Source organism: Callorhinchus milii, unplaced genomic scaffold, assembly GCF_018977255.1.
Source record: "Callorhinchus milii isolate IMCB2004 unplaced genomic scaffold, IMCB_Cmil_1.0 Scaffold1, whole genome shotgun sequence".
NCBI classification, from domain to species: domain Eukaryota; kingdom Metazoa; phylum Chordata; class Chondrichthyes; order Chimaeriformes; family Callorhinchidae; genus Callorhinchus; species Callorhinchus milii.
In genome coordinates, this window is record NW_024704742.1 from 60,896,992 (window position 1) to 60,918,199 (window position 21,208).

General features: G+C 44.1%; 1 protein-coding gene across 1 annotated transcript; it reads right to left on the reverse strand.

Annotated features, from left to right (window-relative positions):
* Positions 1–556: 556 nt before the first annotated feature.
* On the reverse strand, positions 557–15,203 carry spcs3 (signal peptidase complex subunit 3). Its single transcript, XM_007895925.2, has 5 exons — positions 14,866–15,203; positions 6,698–6,771; positions 6,258–6,334; positions 4,623–4,738; positions 557–2,464 (listed from the first exon to the last, which is right to left on the reverse strand). The coding sequence occupies exons 1-5, from the start codon at positions 15,006–15,008 to the stop codon at positions 2,332–2,334; spliced, it is 543 nt and encodes a 180-aa protein (XP_007894116.1). The 5' UTR covers positions 15,009–15,203; the 3' UTR covers positions 557–2,331.
* Between the last annotated feature and the right edge of the window lie 6,005 nt (positions 15,204–21,208).

The window sequence follows — 21,208 nt, forward strand, 5'->3', positions numbered from 1 at the left end:
GCCAAACGATGGGCTTATTTACAATACATTCCACCAAACAGTTGTGAGACCTGAATGAAGTGCTACCTTAGGAAAGGCTGAATTTCCCCAGAGTATTAATGCACAAAACCAACACAAAAACCAAATGGTTGGAACCAGTGTATCCAGCTTTTCTTCAATATGGTATAGTTAATTTTATAAATCGGTTACATAAGATATGGTGGGCAGCCTGCAAGCCTGAAAAAAATTGATGTACTGCAGAAAAGACTGGAAGAATTGCATTCAAATGACAACCTTGTACACACTCGCACTTCCATCAGATGCCAAGTAACTTAACACAGCTAAGATACTAGGGTCCATACTAAAGTGGCAAAGTGTCTTGCTGAAATGCAATTGCAAGAAACTATTTGGAATTATTCCTCAAGTCACTTTCTATATTAGATGCTGTTCAGAAGCCAGAGGTGTCCGGTCACCTCTCCGACTGGTGAAGTGGTGAAGGACATCCAATCTTAAAAATGGAGAAGGATCTAATTTAAGCTAGAAATTAGTATAATTGTTAGAATAATCCACAACATGCTTGATGTACAAAAAAAATCAACGATGCTAATTAACACACTGTTAAGACAAACAACCAATGGATAATTAACAACAGCTTACACTTATATAGTGCCCTCCACCCAAAGTAGCTTCTCAGAGAGCTAATTAACACTAAAGAACACACATACACCACTCAATGGTTGCAGACAGAAGGCAGCTGCACATTGGACTACTAGCTCAAGGATCGCAGTACTGGACACTGGGTTAGCAGCCTTAAAAAAAGTATATTAAGTAAAGATGGTAACCCATTTACCACCAGTCAATTGGTACGATATTAATGCATGGCACAGCAGGCTTGTGCGTTCAACCATTATTAAGGGTGGGGAGGGGGAAGAATCCCACCTCCAGTGAACTCTAGGCCAGTATACATTAATAAAACTGGTTGCTCTCCTCAATTATGCGCTATTTAGCATAAACACATTAAAATTTTCCCAGTAAAAATAAATTTACTTTTCAATTTCAGGCTGATTTGAGGTTACAAGACAGCACTGATGTTAGTTAATTTAGCAATAGCTTAAGGTAAAACAATCAGACTATGTGTTTGACCAGACTTTGTAAAACAACAATGTCAGACTTTCAACAATCTTGAAATTCTGGTGACTGATGTTTACGATCTGGAAGTGTTATACCCTGATAACTAATGAGCTTTAGTGTTAGTAGGCATAATGATGTAAAACCTTTATCTGGTTTCATTTTACCAGCACATTCACTTCCCAGCTTTAGTTCAAAAACCTTGCTCTTTATCAATTGCAGTATTCACACTAATCTAATTATAATGTTCTGCACAAAATAAAACCACCGAAAAGATTTAATATATTCTGTTCCACAGAATATGCACATTGCTGTATTTTTGTAGTTCATAGCAATTGTACAGTATAAATCATGTTATGCTGTATGATACAAGCAAACTTCAGACTCAAGTCAGTTAATGGCTTCAGAACAATCAGTATAAATACTCACGCTTCCATTCACTTTGTGTGTTTTTAATATACACCAAAGGAAAATATGAAAACAGACCCAAATAAAACATTAAAAATTGTTTACAGGGGTAGATTTTAGTTTTTTTTTAAATCTTTAGCTTGATGAATGAACATTAACTTCATACAGTTAGCACAACAAATGTTTTGACTGGAGTCTTGGCAGTCATAGAACAAATTAATAATTTACCATTATTAGGGAGGCAGAAACTTTTTGAAATTGTAAATTAAAAACTTGAGCACCCTAAATTTCTCTTTTTTCCCCCATATTGTGTAAATTCTCACTGGGAGATTGAGTCAAGTGGCTTTCTTTGGTTGGGGTGGGAAAGGAGGAAAAAAGCAGGGGCAGAAAAACAGAAGAGTGTGAAAACTCAGCCTTCCCCAGAACATCTAAAACAAGTGCACGAAGCAAAAAAGACAACAGATGTTTAAAAATAATTCAAGTAATTAAACGGTGCCTAAGCATCGTTGATTAATGAATTTGATCTTAACTTCTCTGGGGGAAGAGGCGTGGGGGGGAAAAAAAAGTTTGCCACATTAATTGTAGCTCAACTCAAACTCATATTGGAATTAAACTTGAATGAAGATCAATATTACAATGCAAGATTCCTCGTGCGTCTGTTACAAAAAATACAAAAACAGTCATTTGGGGCAATTTTCAGATTTTTCACCCCAGCCACACAGACATGATATTTGGATATAAAAATATGTTCCAAGTTATGAGCTTCAAATTACAACAGTAAAAGGTATTTTAAACAAAAGAAAAAGTATTTAAAGTTCAATAGCTCTTGGTCATTTCATACGAGTCTGGGAATGCAACAGAACTGTGACCTGAACCCACTACAAGAGGCAGGATTCCAGCGTTTGGGACCACATTCCAAGACAGGGTCAAAGTGATGTTTTCATTTCCTCTGTTGAAAGAAACATTGAAAGGTATGACTACATAAATGTGACAATACAACACGAGGCGACACACAAGTTGAAATGAATAGCCGTTGAAACAAAATGGTTGGTTCTACGTTTTAGTTAATCACTGATGCAGTTCAGGCCATCAAACTCAAAAGTGTACATCTATAAGATCAATAAACTAAGAATAAAGTAGAAGTGATGAACTTGTGAAAGTTTACAATTTTACATCTACTGAAGAGCATCTTTTTCCTTAAAAATAAAATCAACCCCCCCAAAAAATGCGGTATGTAAGATTTTGAAATCATAACTTTTCAGCATTTTTTCCGCAGTAGGGGTAGTATTGTTTTAAAATTGGAGGACATAATATTTATGTATATAGTCCATATTAAGGAGAAAGTGCACAATTTATCAGCATAACACTACAAATGCATTGCAAAAGCTACCACCAGATGACAAGGATATTTTCTACCAAATTACTTAAATAATCTTTGTATTATTAGTACATGCAATATTGGTGCATTTAATCATTTACTAGAAAAAAAGAATAATTAAGTTAAGATAATTTGAAATCAGATTTTACCTATGTTGGAGCCATCACTGAAAATAGTTACTGTACTTCTACAAGCTCAGCAGTGACACCAAGAGACGCATATAAAGTTCTACAACAACTTGTGAACGTCATCATAATCTTTTCTCTTGAGCTCAATTCTATTGTTCCAATCCAAAATCCATTATTACTCAAGACTGAAGTTGTCTTGTTTGGTTCTCGCCAGCACTTATATGACCTTAGCTCCAATTCCATCATCCTCACTGGATGCTAAACTCAGGCTGAACCAGGCGTTTCTCACCCTTGGTGTTTTATTTGAACCTGAGCTAAGTTCCACATCACTGAAAACGTCTTCTTTTACCTGTGGAACATTACACACTTGCAACCCTACCACTTGCTACTAAAACCCTTATTCACGCCTTTGTTACCTTGAAGATAATTGTTACCTTGCTCTCCTTACTGATCTCTTTTAGTTGATCCAGAACTCGGCCTCTAGGGTCCTCTCCCACACACCCACTACATCTATCCTCACGTTTAGTCAACATTTTTAAATGTACTTTCCTGTACAGTTTTTTTTGAATATGGTAGACATGAATTTTGCCACTGAAAGCATTAAAAATGACAATGGCCTGTGGAGTTTCTCTTTAACTTAAGACTGTTTTACTTTTAGAATTAAAACTAAGGAATGTAGTACAACAGGGGTGGGATGAAAGTTGCAAAATGGACTGAAGCTTTCACAAAACTAACACATGACATTATTCCCCATCAGCCATTTAATTACAACTTTAAAATAACCAATTTAAAAGGCCATAAAAATTGAAAGCCCCCAAAATGCATTTAAACCACAATGTATGCAGCATAAAATACTGCACCTTTGGATTGATGGCTTAATAAGAAATAAACAATTTACAACAAACTCGTAACATTTTCCCATTGGCGACTTTTCATTTCATCACGAATCCCTCTTCAAAGCGTTTTATTCAAAACGCAAATCTGGGATGAACAGGGCATTTGATATTCACTAGTCTCTCTTTTCCTCTATTATTATTATTTATCAGTCACATCCCCAAGCACAACCTACAGTGAAGCAATCACTTTCTCGTCATACAGGCCCTGAGTTCCTATCTACTGAACATTACCTTTACAAAAGGCTAGATGTCCCATTACGCAAATCAACAATCTGAATAGAGTGAACACTTTAAGGATAATTCTAAAACTTTGTTTTTGAGAAAATTCAGTTGTAGAAGAATTTTAACAATAGCTTTATTAAATTAACTTCAAATTAATAAAGGACAGATGCACATAAGGAGCACATCATCTCACCCCCAGGGAAAGACACCACAGTTTCAACCAGACACTCCCCTGCCCAGCTCAAAAACAAAGTAAGTGAGGGTAGGGTAAGAAAAGAACCTACTCTGTGATGTGGCACATTAATGCATGAGTCCCTGCAACACCTCACAATGCAGAAAGTTTCCACACGCAAGAGGGGTTGGTGGGAAAGACTGTCATTGAATTATTGAGGGAGTACATATCTATTCATTAACCTCTCAGTTATAAAGTTGGGCAAATACGTTTCATATCTATAATTCTTTACAGCCATGGTAATTACTTACTTTAGGCCATTTCCATCATCAAAGAAGAAATATTTTGACTTCACATCCTTCAGGTTCAACTTCTTCTTCTCTCCTCGAAGAACAATCTTATCCCAGAGAACAACCTGGTTCAGTGCCTGCATTTACACACAATGGAGATTATGGAAAAACTCAGTTGTGTTACAGAACAGAGATGCTAGCACACTCTGATTATCAACTTAATTACATAATATTTACCTCAGTTTGTTCATGGTTTAGAATTGTAATAATTTAATCATTTACATGAAATAAATGGAAACAAATGTCACCTTTGAGACATTTAAATTATTGTTGTATAAAATTACACAGAATGATACAGCACAAAAACAGCCCAACTATTCTGTGCTGGTGTTTATAAACCACACAAACCTCCGCCCTTCCTAATTCTGTCTATTGCCTTCTCCCTCCCTGCATCAAGTATCTTCTTAAAAATGTTGATGCTTTTTGCTTGCACTACAGCTTCCATAAGTGGGTTCCACGTTCTCACCACTTTCTATCTAAAGTTTCTCCTGAACTCCCTTTTAGATCTGTTATTTTATATTTACGTCTTCTCATTTTGGAATCATCAACAAGTGGAAACAGCCTATTAACTTTCACGTTATCCACTGCATTCATAATCGTAAACACCTCTAGCCATTTGAAATGTTACTAATGAGATCATTTTTCATAATCACTGTAATAACCTCTGGCATGATTAAAAACTATCCATTGTGAAGTACTAATTATTTTAGTATTTGATGCCATTAGAATCTGTTTTTAAAAAGTTTAAACTGCATTCCGGAGCTTATTGTGGCATTTCAGACTCGGAGAAGACTAGGTGAAATATATTCACTATCCACACTAAATTAGAGCACGATTTTAAGCTGTGCTGCTGTTTAGCAGTAGTTTTTTTAAGCTGGAAGCTATGTTATAATATTCCACACATTTGATAAATGAAAGAACTAACCCCCCAAAAAGGATTTGGAGAATAGTTTTATTCACAAATGTACTATCAGAACATGGATTACCCAACTAAAGCTGATGTTTGAGGCAGAATCAGTAACAGCTTTTAAAGGGTAAATTGGACAAATACTTAAATATTTACAAAGGTATGCAGAAAGAGCAGGGAAGTGGGACGGAGTGGGCTAAAGCTCTTTTATAGAGCAAGTGATTAAAAGGTAGCAAGTACATGAGTTACCAGTTATATAAACCCAGTGCTGCAATTTGATCGCTGGAAATTCATAGTAATGCTGCAATGGAGTTTCCACATTGCTGCCTGAACTCTGCGCGGTTTTATAAAATCTGAAGTTAACATACAGGCACACAGAACACAAATCAAGTCTTACTCACCGGAGTAACGTCTTACTCAAAACTGTTTGAAGGTATTCACTAAAATTACATTTTTAGTTCCAAAGTAGTTTTGTACGTCTCAGTCCCATCTCTCCATTCCATGTGGCAACAATGCCAAGATAATGCCAAAGCCTTCCTGTCTTGAGTCACTGGGACACCATTCACCAGTTTTCAGTGTAAATTTCTGTTATCATTTATCATAGCATCTATTGAACCAAACTAACTAGTGAATTCTATTGACGACATTAAAAAAAAGTGTTGTGTGTCACAATTTAAATATATACTTACATTGGTTTTGGTTTTATACTCCGCTGATAAATAAAGAAACAACTGTTTGACGTTCCAGTCAAATATTGGCTCCAAATGTAAAAGCAGTTAAAGATAATAAGAACAAATTTATAAATTACAGCAAAACACTGTGTAATCAATTTTCCCTGACTAAGGTTCAATGACATTCTGCTAATTTACCAGTACATCTGCACACGTGGCCATTCTTCAGCTTTCACGTCAGGCGTGAGGCTCTTCAACCTTGGAGTGGACCACAGCCAACCCCATCCACCATTCATATCATCGCATTTTCCAACATCGGTAACTGGACAGTTATTAGGAGTGAAAACAAGTTACATAAATCACTGTATCAAATGCAAGGATTATTATATAGTACCTATCATGTCAGGAGGATGTCTCGACTCTCTGACTTCAGTTTTTTTAAAAAAATCAAAGGATATCAGCTGTCAGATCAAACGTGATCAATCCCAAGTCACTTCTTTCTCGAGGTCCAGTAAAATCTTCTACATTTTTCCTGCAATAAAAGTTTTACAAACATTTCTGAGTTCTAATACAATATAGTAATAAAAGCATGAGAATTTCTCCCAAGACAGGCTATTGACCTCAAAAGATTTTCAAACCCAGAACCTTCACATCCAAATCTGATGCTCATGCAATGGAATGTACACAGATGTGAGGGAGGAATGATTTCTATGGCTTCTCATAGACCTGTGCTAAAGTATTCTGCAAATAATTGATCCTCAGTGTCTCAAAAACTATTTTTGGATTAAATTTCAGATCAGCTGGAACCAGTCAGACCAACCAGTGAGACTGATCATTAGCTGCTGGAATGACAGTTGTGCCGTTATCAGTAGATATAATATTCTGCAACCTCGCCAGCAGTGGGCGTAATATTCTACCACCCTCCCAAACATTTAGTACAACTGCATTCCCACAGCATAACATTGAGGCGGTATACATCTCCACTCATTATGATTAAGTTATTTCAAATGAATCAACTTGAAATCCCACGAGGTAATTCTCTCATGCGTGTGGAGTCCTGTAGCTCAGTGGTTAGAGCACTCGCTTCGCAAGCAAAAGACCTGGGTTCGATCCATGGCAGAGCAAAATGTTGGGCAAGTTTCCTTACTCCACACACCCCTGTTTTCCTAGCAGTAAGTAGGAACCCGGTTGTTAAGTCGATTGGCGGTTCACTTTTCTGGGGATAATAACTCCTTCAAAATTTTTTTAAATTGGTCATTTCAACGTACAACTGTTTGTGGGACACTGCTGTGCACAATTAGCTCCTGCGTTTCACCCACAAAATATACAATCAATTCACTTTACAGTATATTCTGTGAAACTCTTTGATACATCTTGAAGACGTGATAAGGAGTTATATCAAACGCAAGAATTATTAGTAATATTATATGCCACACAACAACAACTTGGATTTATATAGTGCCCTCCACGCCGGACGGCGTCTCAGAGCCCTTCACAGTAACGGATCCCGGGGCCGAGCCAGGGGGAGGGGGAGGAAGGTGACCAAAGGCTCGGTCGAAAATAAAGGTCACTTTCTGTTCACTAGAATACACTAGTATTTTCAATTTGTCTAGGTGGGAAAAAAAATCCAATGCAGAATATCTAAAGATCGAGCACCACCTTCAGTTCTCAAGGTCAACATCAAGTGTTCCCTTTTCAATTTAAAGGCTTTTGTTCAAATTAAACCAAGGCTGTATGTGCGAAAATGGAAAAAGAACATTTACTGTTCTCTCAAACCTATATTGAGTGATACTTTTACATTAACTGTAGCCAACACTTCCCCTTACAATAAAACTCCACTATGACCAAAAGGTACCGTCTTCGTGAAATTTTAAGGGGCACACTTCATGAAATACTGTCGTGCAGTATCATAGTCAGTACCTCCTTAAAGGAGTAAGAAAACAACGTGCAAATTTAAAAATGGAAACAAAGTAAATGTAGAGATGTGAGGGAGGAATGATTTCTACACAAGGTTCACTCCCATCAGCACAAATTTCTCTAATCATTTCAAGCCCTCTGTGTAATGAATGCATTATATTTTAATATTGATACTATGCGGATTAAAAGATTTTAAATTACAAATAAAAACAGAAAAACACTATTTTATTCAGCTTTTCGCCCAAAAGCTTCCACCCACTTCAAACTACCACCAACCAACAATTTACATTTGAATAGCACCTTTCACATCAGAAGTATCATCAAAGCACTTCATACAGTTGACTGGACATTCGAGCTGGGGGAGGGGAGACAAGAAAGTTTAAGAGATTTTTTTTGGTCAGCTGGGTATCACACTGCATAATCGTATCCAAACCAAACTAAGAATTCCATGCATCCCACCTACACATGGAAATCCCAGAGACGGAATGGAATGTGCACTCTCTCCCTGGAGGGACAGATCCTGCTTCTCTAATTCCAGAAAATATTAGGCACAGGCTGACAAGAGCCAAGGCTTCGAGGCCCCAGAGTATGCATTAATAATAATAATAATCCTTGCATTTGATATAGCGCTTTTCACGTCGGGAGGACGTCCCAAAGCGCTTCACAGAACACACTGTAAAGTGAATTGATTGTATATTTGTGGGCGAACGCGGCAGCCAATTGCGCACAGCAATGTCCCATAAACAGTCGTAGATTGAAAATGACCACTTTATTATTGTTATGTTTTGGAGGGATTATTATTAGACTCTGTGTGGAGTAAGGAAATTTGCCCAAGGTTTCGCCCTCTGCCTGGAATTGAACTCAGGTCTCTCACTTGCAAAGTGAGTGCTCTAACCACTGAGCCACAGGACTCCACAAGTGGGGTACTGCTGGAGTCTAACCCGCTAGAACCGCTTAGGGTGCCATTGATATCACTGTCTATCTAGCAAGCTGTCCTATTGCCTGTCCAGCGAGGACCACCCTACCCAGAAGGGCTTTGGCTTGCACTGTTAACAGGAGCTGTGTCAGATGATTTCCTGCCGATGAGCCAGGCTGGCTGTGCTGTCATCAGCAGTGCCCTGGAAATCTGTGGACCCGCCTGGCTCAGGAACCGGACTACCGAGACTGCAAACAGAGGGCTGGCGGCCCATTTCCGACATTGCATTGCCAAGCATGTCACCTTGGAGTAGTTCAGCTCCATGGAGACTCCACTTATCTTCCCAGTCTAACGCGAGTGTTAAACGTGGAAAGAGAGGGGCAGAGGGATTCTAGGATAGAGTTCCAAAAAGCAGGAATAGAACAGTTAAAAGGTCGACATTCGGCCGCGCTGAAGGAGGTCGCAAAGGAGGGTGGAGTGAGGCTTTAGAGGGATTTGAATGCGAGGATGAGGATCTTGAATTCTATCTGCTGGGGGATAGGGAACCAGTGAAGCCAAACAAGGATGGGGTGATAAGCTCATGGATAATAATCAAGCCGGGACACAATGAATGTCTACAAAATACCACAGTAACTACAATAAATCCAGTGCAGCACTTTTGAGACATCCTCTCGATGTGAAAGGCACCATATCAAAAGCACAAATTGTGATTTATTAAGGCGTGGATGAATGTAATACAGCTAATATTACAATAAAATGCATCCTACCCATCACGTCAACAGTATTGAACACTAATGCTTTGACTTTGAGATTAGGACTAAATGCTGGAAAAGTATGGAAACTATCTTCCCATAGCTTTCATACTTTTACAGCATTTGCTGCAGCAATTTATAGTATATTTCAATATCCATCTCATAGATTCAGTGTCTTTGAATAAATATTAGCAAACAGCTGCAGCCTTTAAATAAGTATTTGGCACATTAAAAGGCAGGTACATTTTTAGATGCTCTGCACATTTGTAATGCCTCGTCATTTAAATAGAAACTTCAAAACCCTGCACACAATTATTTCTGGAACAAGACCAGAATTACAGCCTATTGAATATGTTCACCGTCAGCACAGTGTAACAGGCGATCATTATCCCAATCATTGAAGTTACAGTGACCTTGCGTGAATGCCCAGCCATACCTTTATGAAGTTTGCAAAGCACAGCCAGATCAAATCGAAAAGCTTATACACAGATAGAAAAAAAATCACTAAATTCCTAAAAAGATTAAACAAGTGTCCCAATTCACCAAAGCTACTGAACCATGTTAAGGTAGTATTGCTCAGTTAGAATAATTAGAATAGCAGATAAACTGAACAGGGAAAAACGTAATCATAATTGTAGCCTACATAAAATGCATATTTGCCTAATTTCACCAAATTTCACCACTTTAAAACAGACATATATCAAATAGCTCAATGAGGTGTCCAATTTACTGGTTGCAAACACAAAGAAAACACAACTTGATTTTGCCTCATTTCAATTGTTCAATCTAAGTAGATCAATCTCAATTATACCAATCGTATGACTAGGGAATGCTAACTGACTGTTAAATTAATTAATTAATCCTTGGATTTGACATAGCGCTTTTCACACCTTCTAGATGTCTCAAAGCGTTTCACAGAATATGCTATAAAGTGAATTGACTGTATATTTGTGGGCGAACGCGGCAGCCAATTGTGCACAGCAGTGCCCCACAAACAGTCATGGATTGAAAATGAACAATTTATTACTGTTTTGGAGCGATTATTATTATTAGGTGTGTGGAGTAAGGAAACTTGCCCAAGGTTTTGCCCGGCCTCGAATTGAACTCAGGTGTCTCACTTGCCAGGTGAGTGCTCTAACCACTGAGCGACAGGACTCCACTCAACTGTAAGAAATGTACTGTACAAAAAAACACTGAGCACCATATTTCAATAAGTGGGTCAGGAGGAAGAAATCCTGCTAACACAGATGTAAAAATACATCTTTCCCACACTATACTTCTGCTTAATGAACGATGGTATAACAATGCTACAACTAATCATAAAAGCCATTGGGCCGAGCAGTTATTCCACTACACTTAAACATGCTAACCATTCTATAATACAGTCAAGTGCCCCAAATCACCAAAACACAGACACACATAGCAGAAAACACTGCCACATTCATTTCAAAGGTACAAGGCAAGAGAAGAAATAAATATTCTCTTTTGGAAGAGAAGTTAACTAGCATGCTTAACAATTTCAATCTACCTCCAAAAAAAATCTGAATTGATTAACCAACTGGCCAACGAGACCCTCATACACGCGTTCATAACATCCAGGCTTGATTATGCAAACTGCCTGCTTGTCGTGGAGTGAGAAGCAAATCAAGCTTCCCTTTCCTTTCCTTTAGAGGAAAGGGAAGAGGTATCTGGAGGGAGGGGGGAAGAGGAGTGTGAACTAAGAAATATTTGCATTTTCACCCCTCTCCAAATGTTCCCTGCAACAAGCATTTTGTCATCCCCTATCCTAATCATTTTACTACAATATTGCGTTGCTTCCATCAGTGTAGACTGGACCCATAGTAAGATCATCTACAACTAATGTACGGATAAAAAACAGCTGCCTCAGTTAGTTGCACTGGACCTGCCGGTGCATATTTACTTATTGCTTTGGAACCCATCCACCAATACAAGTCTACCTTAAAAGACTCTGCAGCCAGCAATACCTGCTGCAGCCACAGACCCTGCAGCAAAAAGCCTTTGATGGTCCAGTCCCCCGTGTGCATTCGATTGGATAAACATGTGCTATGTCTTTTTTTTGTTAGAAGTGCACACAACTTGGAATATGCAATCGGGACAGTCACTCGCCCGGTCCGGAGGCCGAGTGCCGCACTCTCCAGTCGGTGCAGTAACCTCGGTGTCCGGGGGGGGGTGGGGGGGGGGGGCGGCAGCAGCTGCTCACCGCTCACTGCAGGAGCTGCGGAAACGTGCACTGCATTCATTGGTAGGAACCGAGAAGGCAATGAAACCGCAGCCGCAGCTTTGGGTGCAAATAAAAACCCGCAACGTGTTCAAACACTAGTCGAAGGCACTGCAAATACGTCGTCCGCCGATGTGTGTCCAATGGGGGGGGGGGAGAGGTGGTTGGAAATGCACTGCTGCTTATAAAAATAATCCACAGTAAAAGGCTGTTTGTTACCTCGAGGTCACCTCACCATATGGTACCAGACACACAAACTTCCACAGATTCAATCTGTTCTCTCAACGCAAACCTCTCGGCCGTTTAACACGTAGTCCCCTTTTTTTTTAAATATAAAAAAAATAAAACAAGGTATCATTTACAGTGCTGCACTTTTTGTGCAAACGGGGCTTTTTTTTTCTCCCCAAAACAAAATAAAAGGATTTTAAATCAGGAAGTGAAGGGCGGGAGGTATTTGTCACAGCTGCAGAACAGCTGGAGAAGGGGCTGGGACACGGGGGGGGGGAGGGGGGCATTGAACTGAATGATATTGAATTGATATCTGACAATAATGAAATGTGTGCAAACAATGTTTCCCCCCCACCACCACCACCATTCCCCCAATGCCTCTATCCCCGCCCCAAGTCTTTCTCCTCTTTCTATTCCCCCGTTCTCCCCTCTCCCGATATCACTTTCACCCTCTCTGTATTCCCCCTTTATGTTCATCATGTATGTCTCTTCCCTTCTCTGTCCCCATTCTCCCTCTGCCCTCTTTATTCCATCTCTCTCCAGCCCCGGATTCCCCCCATCTCTCTCCAGCCCCGGATTCCCCCATCTCTCTCCAGCCCCGGATTCCCCCCATCTCTCTCAGCCCCGTATTCCCCCCATCTCTCTCCAGCCCCGGATTCCCCCATCTCTCTCCAGCCCCGGATTCCCCCCATCTCTCTCCAGCCCCGGATTCCCCCCATCTCTCTCCAGCCCCGGATTCCCCCCATCTCTCTCCAGCCCCGGATTCCCCCCATCTCTCTCCAGCCCCGGATTCCCCCCATCTCTCTCCAGCCCCGGATTCCCCCCATCTCTCTCCAGCCCCGGATTCCCCCCATCTCTCTCCAGCCCCGGATTCCCCCATCTCTCTCCAGCCCGGATTCCCCCCATCTCTCTCCAGCCCCGGATTCCCACCATCTCTCTCTATCCCCGGATTCCCCCCATCTCTCTCCAGCCCCGGATTCCCCCCATCTCTCTCTATCCTTCCTTAGAATCATAGAATCCTACTGCACAGAAATGTTTGCTGGGCTACAGGGTAAGAGTGGGGGAGTGGAACGAGTTGCCGCTCTTTCAAAGAGCTGACACAGGCACGATGGATCGAATGGCCTCCCTTCTGCAAGCAAGATTCACAATGAGAAGGAGGCCATTCGGACCATTGTGCCCGTGTCAACTCTTTGAAAGAGCAATCCATGTTTTTAACCCGTAGCCTTGCAACTTTTTTCTTTTCAAGTATCTATCCAATTCCTTTTGAAGGTTATTATTGAATCTGCTTCCAACACCCTTTCAGGCAGTGCATTCCAGATTGTAACAACTCACTGTGTGTAAAAAAAATTCTCCTCATCTTCCCTTTGGTTCTTTTGCCAATTACCTTACATCTATGTCCTTTGGTTACTGACCTACCTGCCAATGGAAACAGTTTCTCCCTATATATTCTATGCAAGCCTCTCATAATTTTGAACACCTCTTATCAAATATCCCCTTAACCTTCTCTGCTCTAAGGAGAACATTCTCAACTGCTCTAAAGTCACATAACTAAAGTCCCTCATCCCTGGTACCATTCTGGTAAATCCCCGCTGCACCCTCTCCTACAGGCCTGAACATCCTTTGTAAAGTGTGGTGCACAGAATTGGACACAATACTCCAGCTGAGGCCTAACCAGTGACTTACAGTTTTTATTCCCCATCTATCCCCTCTTATTCCCACCCCCACCATCTCTCTCTGGCCCCTTATTCTCCTCATATCTCTCCCTCCCCTTCCCCCATCTCTTGCACCCTCTTATTCTCCCCATCTATTCCCCCTAAATCTCTCTTCCCTTCTCTCCTCTCTATCTCTCCTCTCTGTTCCCGCATCTCTCTGTGACCCCTCTGAAACCCTTGTATCTATCTCACCACCACCCACCCCCCGGGTCTCTCCCCCCCCCCCCCGGGTCTCTCCTTCCGGGTCTCTCCTCCCCCCCCCCCCCCGGGTCTCTCCCCCCCCCCCCCCGGGTCTCCCCCCCCCCCCCCCCAGGGCCCCCCCCCCCCCGGGTCCCCCCCCCCCCGGGTCTCTCCCCCCCCCCCCAGGGGGTCTCCCCCCCCCCCCCCCCCCCCCCCCCCCCCCCCCCCCCCCCCCCCCGGTCTCCCCCCCCCCCCGGGTCTCTCCCCCCCCCCCCCCCCCCCCCCCCCCCCCCGGTCCTCCCCCCCCCCCCGGGTCTCTCCCCCCCGGGTGCCCCGGGTCTCTCCCCCCGGGTCTCCCCCCCGGGTGTCCCGGGTCTCCCCCCCTCCCCCCCGGGTCTCTCCCCCCCCGGGTCTCTCCCCCCCCCCCGGTCCCCCCACCCCCGGTCTCCCCCCCGGGTGTCCCGGGTCTCTCCCCCCCGGGTGTCCCGGGTCTCTCCCCCCCGGGTGTCCCGGGTCTCTCCCCCCGGGTGTCCCGGGTCTCCCCCCCCGGGTGTCCCGGGTCTCCCCCCCGGGTGTCCCGGGTCTCCCCCCCGGGTCTCCCCCCGGGTGTCCCGGGTCTCTCCCCCCCGGGTGTCCCGGGTCTCTCCCCCCCGGGTGTCCCGGGTCTCTCCCGGTTACTCACAACATGACTTTTGACACCTGGATGTTGACGGTGACCGCCCGCTGTTTAAAGGCTGTGGTGAGGAAACAGCCGAGTGTCAGCACCGCCATCACACTCAGCGAGAAGGCGAAGAGCGAGTTGGCGCGGGAGAGCACCGTGTTCATGGCGGCGCCGAGTCTCTGCCTCTCACACACACACACACACACAGAGAGTGGGGCAGTGACTGACTGCGGGGACAGCACAGGCCGCGCACTTCCTGTCTGACGCTGTCCGCCAGCAGCAGGTGCCGCGGGTAACCAGTGCCCCGAACAGAGGTTCCGCTCCCAGAGGGAACCAGTCACCACCCAACCCCCTCCCGCAAACCCCTCCTCCAACCCCCTCCCGCAAACCCTCCTCACAACCCCCTCCCCCAAACCCCTCCCCCAAACCCTCCTCACAAACCCCTCCCCCAACCCCTCCTCCAACCCCTCCCCAAACCCCCTCCCGCAACCCCTCCCCCAAACCCCCCCCAAACCCCTCCCCCAAACCCTCCTCACAACCCCCTCCCCCAAACCCTCCCGCAAACTCTCCTCACAAACCCCTCCCCCAACCCCTCCTCCAACCCCTCCCCCAACCCCCAACCCCTCCCCAACCCCCTCCCGCAACCCCTCCCCCAAACCCTCCTCCAAACCCCCTCCTCCCAACCCCTCCTCCCAAACCCCTCACTCCAAACCCCTCCCGCAAACTCTCCTCACAAACCCCTCCTCACAAACCCCTCCCCCCAAACCCTCCTCCAAACCCCTCCCCCAACCCCCTCCCCCAAACCCTCCTCCAAACCCCTCCCCAACCCCTCCCCCAAACCCTCCTCCAAACCCCTCCCCAAACCCTCCCCAAACCCCTCCTCCAAACCCTCCCCCAAACCCTCCCCAACCCTCCCCAACCCCTCCTCCAAACCCTCCCCCAACCCCTCCTCCAAACCGCTCCCCCAACCCCTCCTCACAAACACTCCCCCAAACCCCTCCCCCAAACCCTCCTCCAAACCCCTCCCCCCAAACCCCTCCCCCAACCCCTCCTCACAAACCCTTCCCTCCAAACCCTCCTCACAAACCCTTCTCCCCAAACCCTCCTCACAAACACCTCCTCCAAACCCCTCCCCCAAACCCTCCTCATGCTGTGGGTATCATGGTTCAGTGGCTACTGAAAACAAGGTATTGGTTTTGCACAGACTTGCCTGGACTGGTGCGGGTGTTTGGTGGGTCACTTCTTGATACCCTAAAAGTGGCCCAGGATACGGGCATCAAGAAGTGGCCCGTTCCTTGCCGAACACCCGCTCCAGTAGATTCCAAGCCACAATACCCATAGAGCGGCCATGAATGAAGAAAAATTCAATAAAGAAAATTGCATTTGGTTGACCAACCATTACTGGTCTAAGAACCGAAGCCCCGTCTGCTTGTTCAGGTGGATGTTAAAGATCTCATGGTACAACTCAAAAAGAGAAGGAAATTTCTCATTGTGTCCTGGACAACATTTCCCCCAGATAAAATTGGTCATTCACTTCATGGCGGTTTGGACCACTACTATGTGCAAATTGGCTGCCTTGTTTATCCACAACATGCACATTCACTATACTTTTACAACAAATCCTGTGAAGCAATTTGAGACGTCTTCCTGAAGTAATAACCACTATACAACAATTATGTAGCACCATTCAGGTGGGATAATGTCTTGGAGTACCTTATAATGGGGAGGGGTCAGTTGCCATGCAAGGGGTTGGTGACCTTAGGCACAGTTGAAGAGGTAGGTAGGTTTTAAGGCAAGTAAGACAGGTAGAGGGAGGCAGTTTTAGAGTTTAGGGGCAACATATCTGAAGACTCAGCTACATGTGTACTGGTGCTGCAAATGGCAAGGTACACATTCAGCAAGCGCAAGTTAGCCAAGCAGCGGAATGGGATAGAAGATCCAAGACTTATGGAGGTGTTAGGTTTGAAGGCATCGGCATCTATAAGTGAGACTGGGGATCATGAAGTTGATTCATTCGCAGGCAGGAAGCCAGTGGAGCCTGGGGAAGACTGGGGTGATGAGCATACCGAGTTTGATGTGGTTATAAATGGAATCTTGTTGTTGTTGTTGTTGGTTGAGGATGTAGATGGTGGAGTTTTGCATTAACTGCATCTGATTGACGATGGAGCTAGGAGATGGAGGAAAGAGTAAATTTAAGAGTGAAGATGGGGACAGACAGACGGCAAAGGCCAGAATAAGGGTTTAGGTTGCATTCTGTTAAGAGATAGGGGTGGAGGTGGGCAATGTAGTGATAAGGTTTTGGCTGATTAAACTTCAGTAACACCCCAATGTATGCCCTGGGGTCCCCAATCCTTAGCTCTTGCCAAACAATGCCTCATACTCTCCAAAATTAGGTAAACCGGGTGTATCTCTTCAGTGAGGGGGTGCACTTTCCATTCCAGACATAGGGACATTTCTATGTGTTGGTGATATCCATATGTGGAACTTGGAGTCTCATTTGGATTCTCTTCTGGAAGGCTTGAAAAGTGCTATATCAAGTGCAAGGAGTATTATGATATATATATCCTTCAGTATGGTGATACAGCTGTCAGTCACCAATGACCAAAAAAATGCTGTCCCTAATTGCAGTCACTTGGTGGAGCTGTGCAGAATTGAAATATTATATGCTGCTGTTTCTGGATCAGTGCTATTGGGGAGAGGGAAGAAGGTCTCTGTTGCAGGACTTATTCAACCACAAGAATTACGTGCCACACAACTGCTGAAAGACAGGAGTAATTGTTAATAAAATCAGTGAAATACAGAAGCATGTAAAGCATGTACATGATAAAAGAAAATAGAAAGAATGTAAGAAAATGGAAGCAGGGATACATAGGTCTTTAAAGGTGGCAGTACAAGATGATAAAACAAGAAAAAAGCAAATGTTATTATTGCTTGTATATGTAAGGTCATTGAATGAAAGAATAAGGATATGTTTTATTTGTTCGGGACATTGATTGGCTGCAGTTTAATTATTGCATCCAGTTTTGAGGGTCCATTTACGGACCGTTCATATGGAGAAGGAAATGTGGAGATTCCAGGAGATTGCATCATAAGAACATAAGAATTTGTTAGGCCAAAGAAGACCAAGGTCCATCCAGTTCGCTTTCAACCATCCTGTTAGTTGCATGCACAGGTCGAGTCCCAAACTATATATTGTATCATGAGATATTATTTCCTAACAAAAATCTGTTCAATTTGTTCTTGAAATTATCAACACTAGGGATGAGGAGTTATGCTTCTGCAGACATGTTTCAAAATTTGGGTATTTTACCAGTGGAACAGCAAAGGTTAAGTTACATAGAATTAATTAAAATGACAACTCACATTTATATAATAATAATCCTCGCATTTTATATAGAGCCTTATCACATCTTCTAAACACGGCAGCCAATTGTGCACAGCAGTGTCCCACAAACAGTCATTTGGATTAAATGACCAAATTGTTATAATTTTTTTTGCAGGGATTATCACCTCTGGAAAAGCAATCCGCCAATCAACTAAAAAATGGGTTCCTACTTACTGCTAGGTAAACAGGCGTGTGGAGTAAGGAAACTTGCCTAACTTTTCGTTCTGCCCGGAAATCAAAGGACTCCACAAATAATGCCCTTCGTGCAAGGGAAGCGTCTTTGGTGCTCTTGAAAGTTACAGCAAGGAAACAGACCATTAGGCCCAATTGGTCCATGTTTATCTTTCCCCTCTAGGAGAGACCCAAATCTCTCCTAGATCCTTCCAATTCCTTCTCCCTCATGTATGCCTCAAGTTATTTAATATTGTTAATTCTGATTTGCCACCATTAATCACCAAATTAATCACCAAAGCCATCCTTGACTCATCTGAATAACAGCATCATAAAGGTGACAATTAGTTAGTAACTCCTCTGTACCTTAGTGTTCTGTGCAAAATTAAGTGACGATCTGTAGCAAGCCTTTTCAGTGAAGGGAGGCATCAAAGGTACAAAAATCACTCATTTGGAAAACAGCAGCTGAAACCCTCCTCAGGTTGCAAGGTGCATTTCCTACATTTCCCACGTATATAACGCATCGTCAGCACAATCCTGACTGCAATGAGATCTTGGACTGAAGCCAAGTTCTCACAGGTTGGCATGATGTACACACAATACAATACAAAATTTGTAAAGCACCTTTCACATCGGGAGGATGTCCCAAACCGCTGAACAGTCAGGAATTGGGACCCGAGTGGGGGTGGGCCGGGGGTGGGGGGGGGTGGGTTTGGGATCAGAGGGTGGGATGGACCCTCTGAGGGTAGAGAGGACAGGATGGTGGCCGAAGAGTCGAAGAGGAGGGTCGAAGAGGAGGGTCTTGAGGCATAATAATAATAATAATAATCCTTGCATTTGATATAGCGCTTTTCACGTCGGGAGGACGTCCCAAAGCGCTTCACAGAACACACTGTAAAGTGAATTGACTGTATATTTGTGGGCGAACGCGGCAGCCAATTGCGCACAGCAATGTCCCACAAACAGTCGTAGATTGAAAATGACAAATTTATTATTGTTTTTGGTTTTGAAGGGATTATTATTAGGCGTGTGGAGTAAGGAAACTTGCCCAAGGTTTCGCTCTGCCTGGAATTGAACTCAGGTCTCTCGCTTGCAAAGCGAGTGCTCTAACCACTGAGCTACAGGACTCCACAGGCATGCCTTGAAGGTGGCAAGGGAGGGAGTGAGGCAAGGAATGTGGGATGGTGTTCCAGAGGATGGGGGCAGAGAGGCTGAAGGGCCGACCACTGATGGTGGGGCGGGCTCGGTGAAGGACATGGAGCAGGCTGGAGCCCGCTGAACAGAGGTAGTGGACAGGTTGATAAGGGGTTAGTACATCAGAGAGGTAGGAGGGCCATGAAGGTGCGGACGAGAATTTTTAACTCTATCCTCTGAGGAATGGGGAGCCAGCGGAGCCGGGCGAGGGTGGGGGTGATGGGGTCACAGAGCCTAGTGCAGGCGAGGACATGAGCTGCAGAGTTCTGGATGATCTGCAGCTTGTGGAGCGAAGAGTTGGGAAGGCTGACAAGCAGGGCATTGGCATAGTCGAGCCTGGTTGTAATGAAGGCATTTATGAGGCTTTCGTCGGCCTGATGGATGAGGAGGTGGCGGAGTCAGGCAATGTTGTGGAGGTGGGGAAAGGCAGAATGGGTCATGGCACAGATTTGGAGGAGAAAGGACAGTTGAGGGTCGAACAAGATGCCTAGGTTCCTAACTGGCTTGATGAGGTGGAGTGTGCATCCATGGATGCTGATGCTGCCAGTGCCCCAGGTGAGGAGGCGCTGACCAGAGCCAATCAGGAGAGCCTCGGTCTAGTTGATGTTCAACTGGAGAAAATTAGCTCTCATCCAGGACTTGATGTCTGACAGACAGTCTGTCAGGACAGCAGTGATCCTGGAGTCGAGGGTGGCGGCAGAGACATAGAATTTGGTTTCATCCGCGTACATGTGGAAGTTGAGTCCATGTCTGCTGATGATGTCACCAAGAGGGAGCATGTACAGGTTGAAGAGGAGAGGACCAAGGACGGAGCCCTGAGCAACACCGCACAAGACAGTGCAGGAGCTGGAGGATAAGTCTTTTGTGGAAACAAAGTGGAGCCAATGTGAGAGATATGATTTGAACCATTCTAGGACAGAACCTTGAAAGTTGAGGTGAGAGGAGAGGTGGTGGAGGAGGATAGAGTCATCCACAGTGTCAAAGGCAGCACAGATGTGGAGGAGGATGAGGAGACAGAGAGAGTCCTGGTCAATTTGACCAGGGTTGTTTCCATGCTGTGGGCAGCATGGGAAACCCGATTGGAGGGGTTCGTAAAGGGACTGGCATGAGAGGAAGGAGTGAAGCTGAGAAGCCCAACCTGGATAACACCGAGCAGCCTGCAGGGAGAAGACAGAGGAGGGAAAGAAGATACCAATGGACTATACTACACCTGGGATTCAAACCTGGTGGGCAGAAGTGACGTCATGGGGGAGTTTAGGTGGGAAATTGTGAAATGGGGTACATGCACACATTTCAAAGCAAAGTATTAACCACTTCTTTCCAACATCCTGAAACGTAATTTCAGCACAAATCATTGAAGTAATTATCCTTGTATTTGATAACTGGCAACAAGTCATTTTAATATTGATAAATGCAAGATACTACACAAATAAGAAGTAAAAATAGGAAACACAAGCACTGGATGGAATTGAACTTTCCAATAGAAAGCTGAAGGAGATCTAGGGGTGTTAATTACACATCGTTCACTACGTCAAAATAGTGTGAGGTAGCAATAAAACATGACAAACATGAAGTTGGGCAATATTGCCAGATCAATCGAGTTTAATTCCGAGA

Coding starts and splice junctions, on each gene's coding strand:
- spcs3 (XM_007895925.2), bottom strand. CDS start 15,008: ATGAACACGGTGCTCTCCCGCGCCAACTCGCTCTTCGCCTTCTCGCTG. Junction 6,335..6,697: donor CACGTTTGATCTGACAGCTG/ATATCCTTTGAT, acceptor AACTGCTTTTAC/ATTTGGAGCCAATATTTGAC. Junction 4,739..6,257: donor AGTATAAAACCAAAACCAAT/GTAAGTATATAT, acceptor GTGTAAATGCAG/GCACTGAACCAGGTTGTTCT.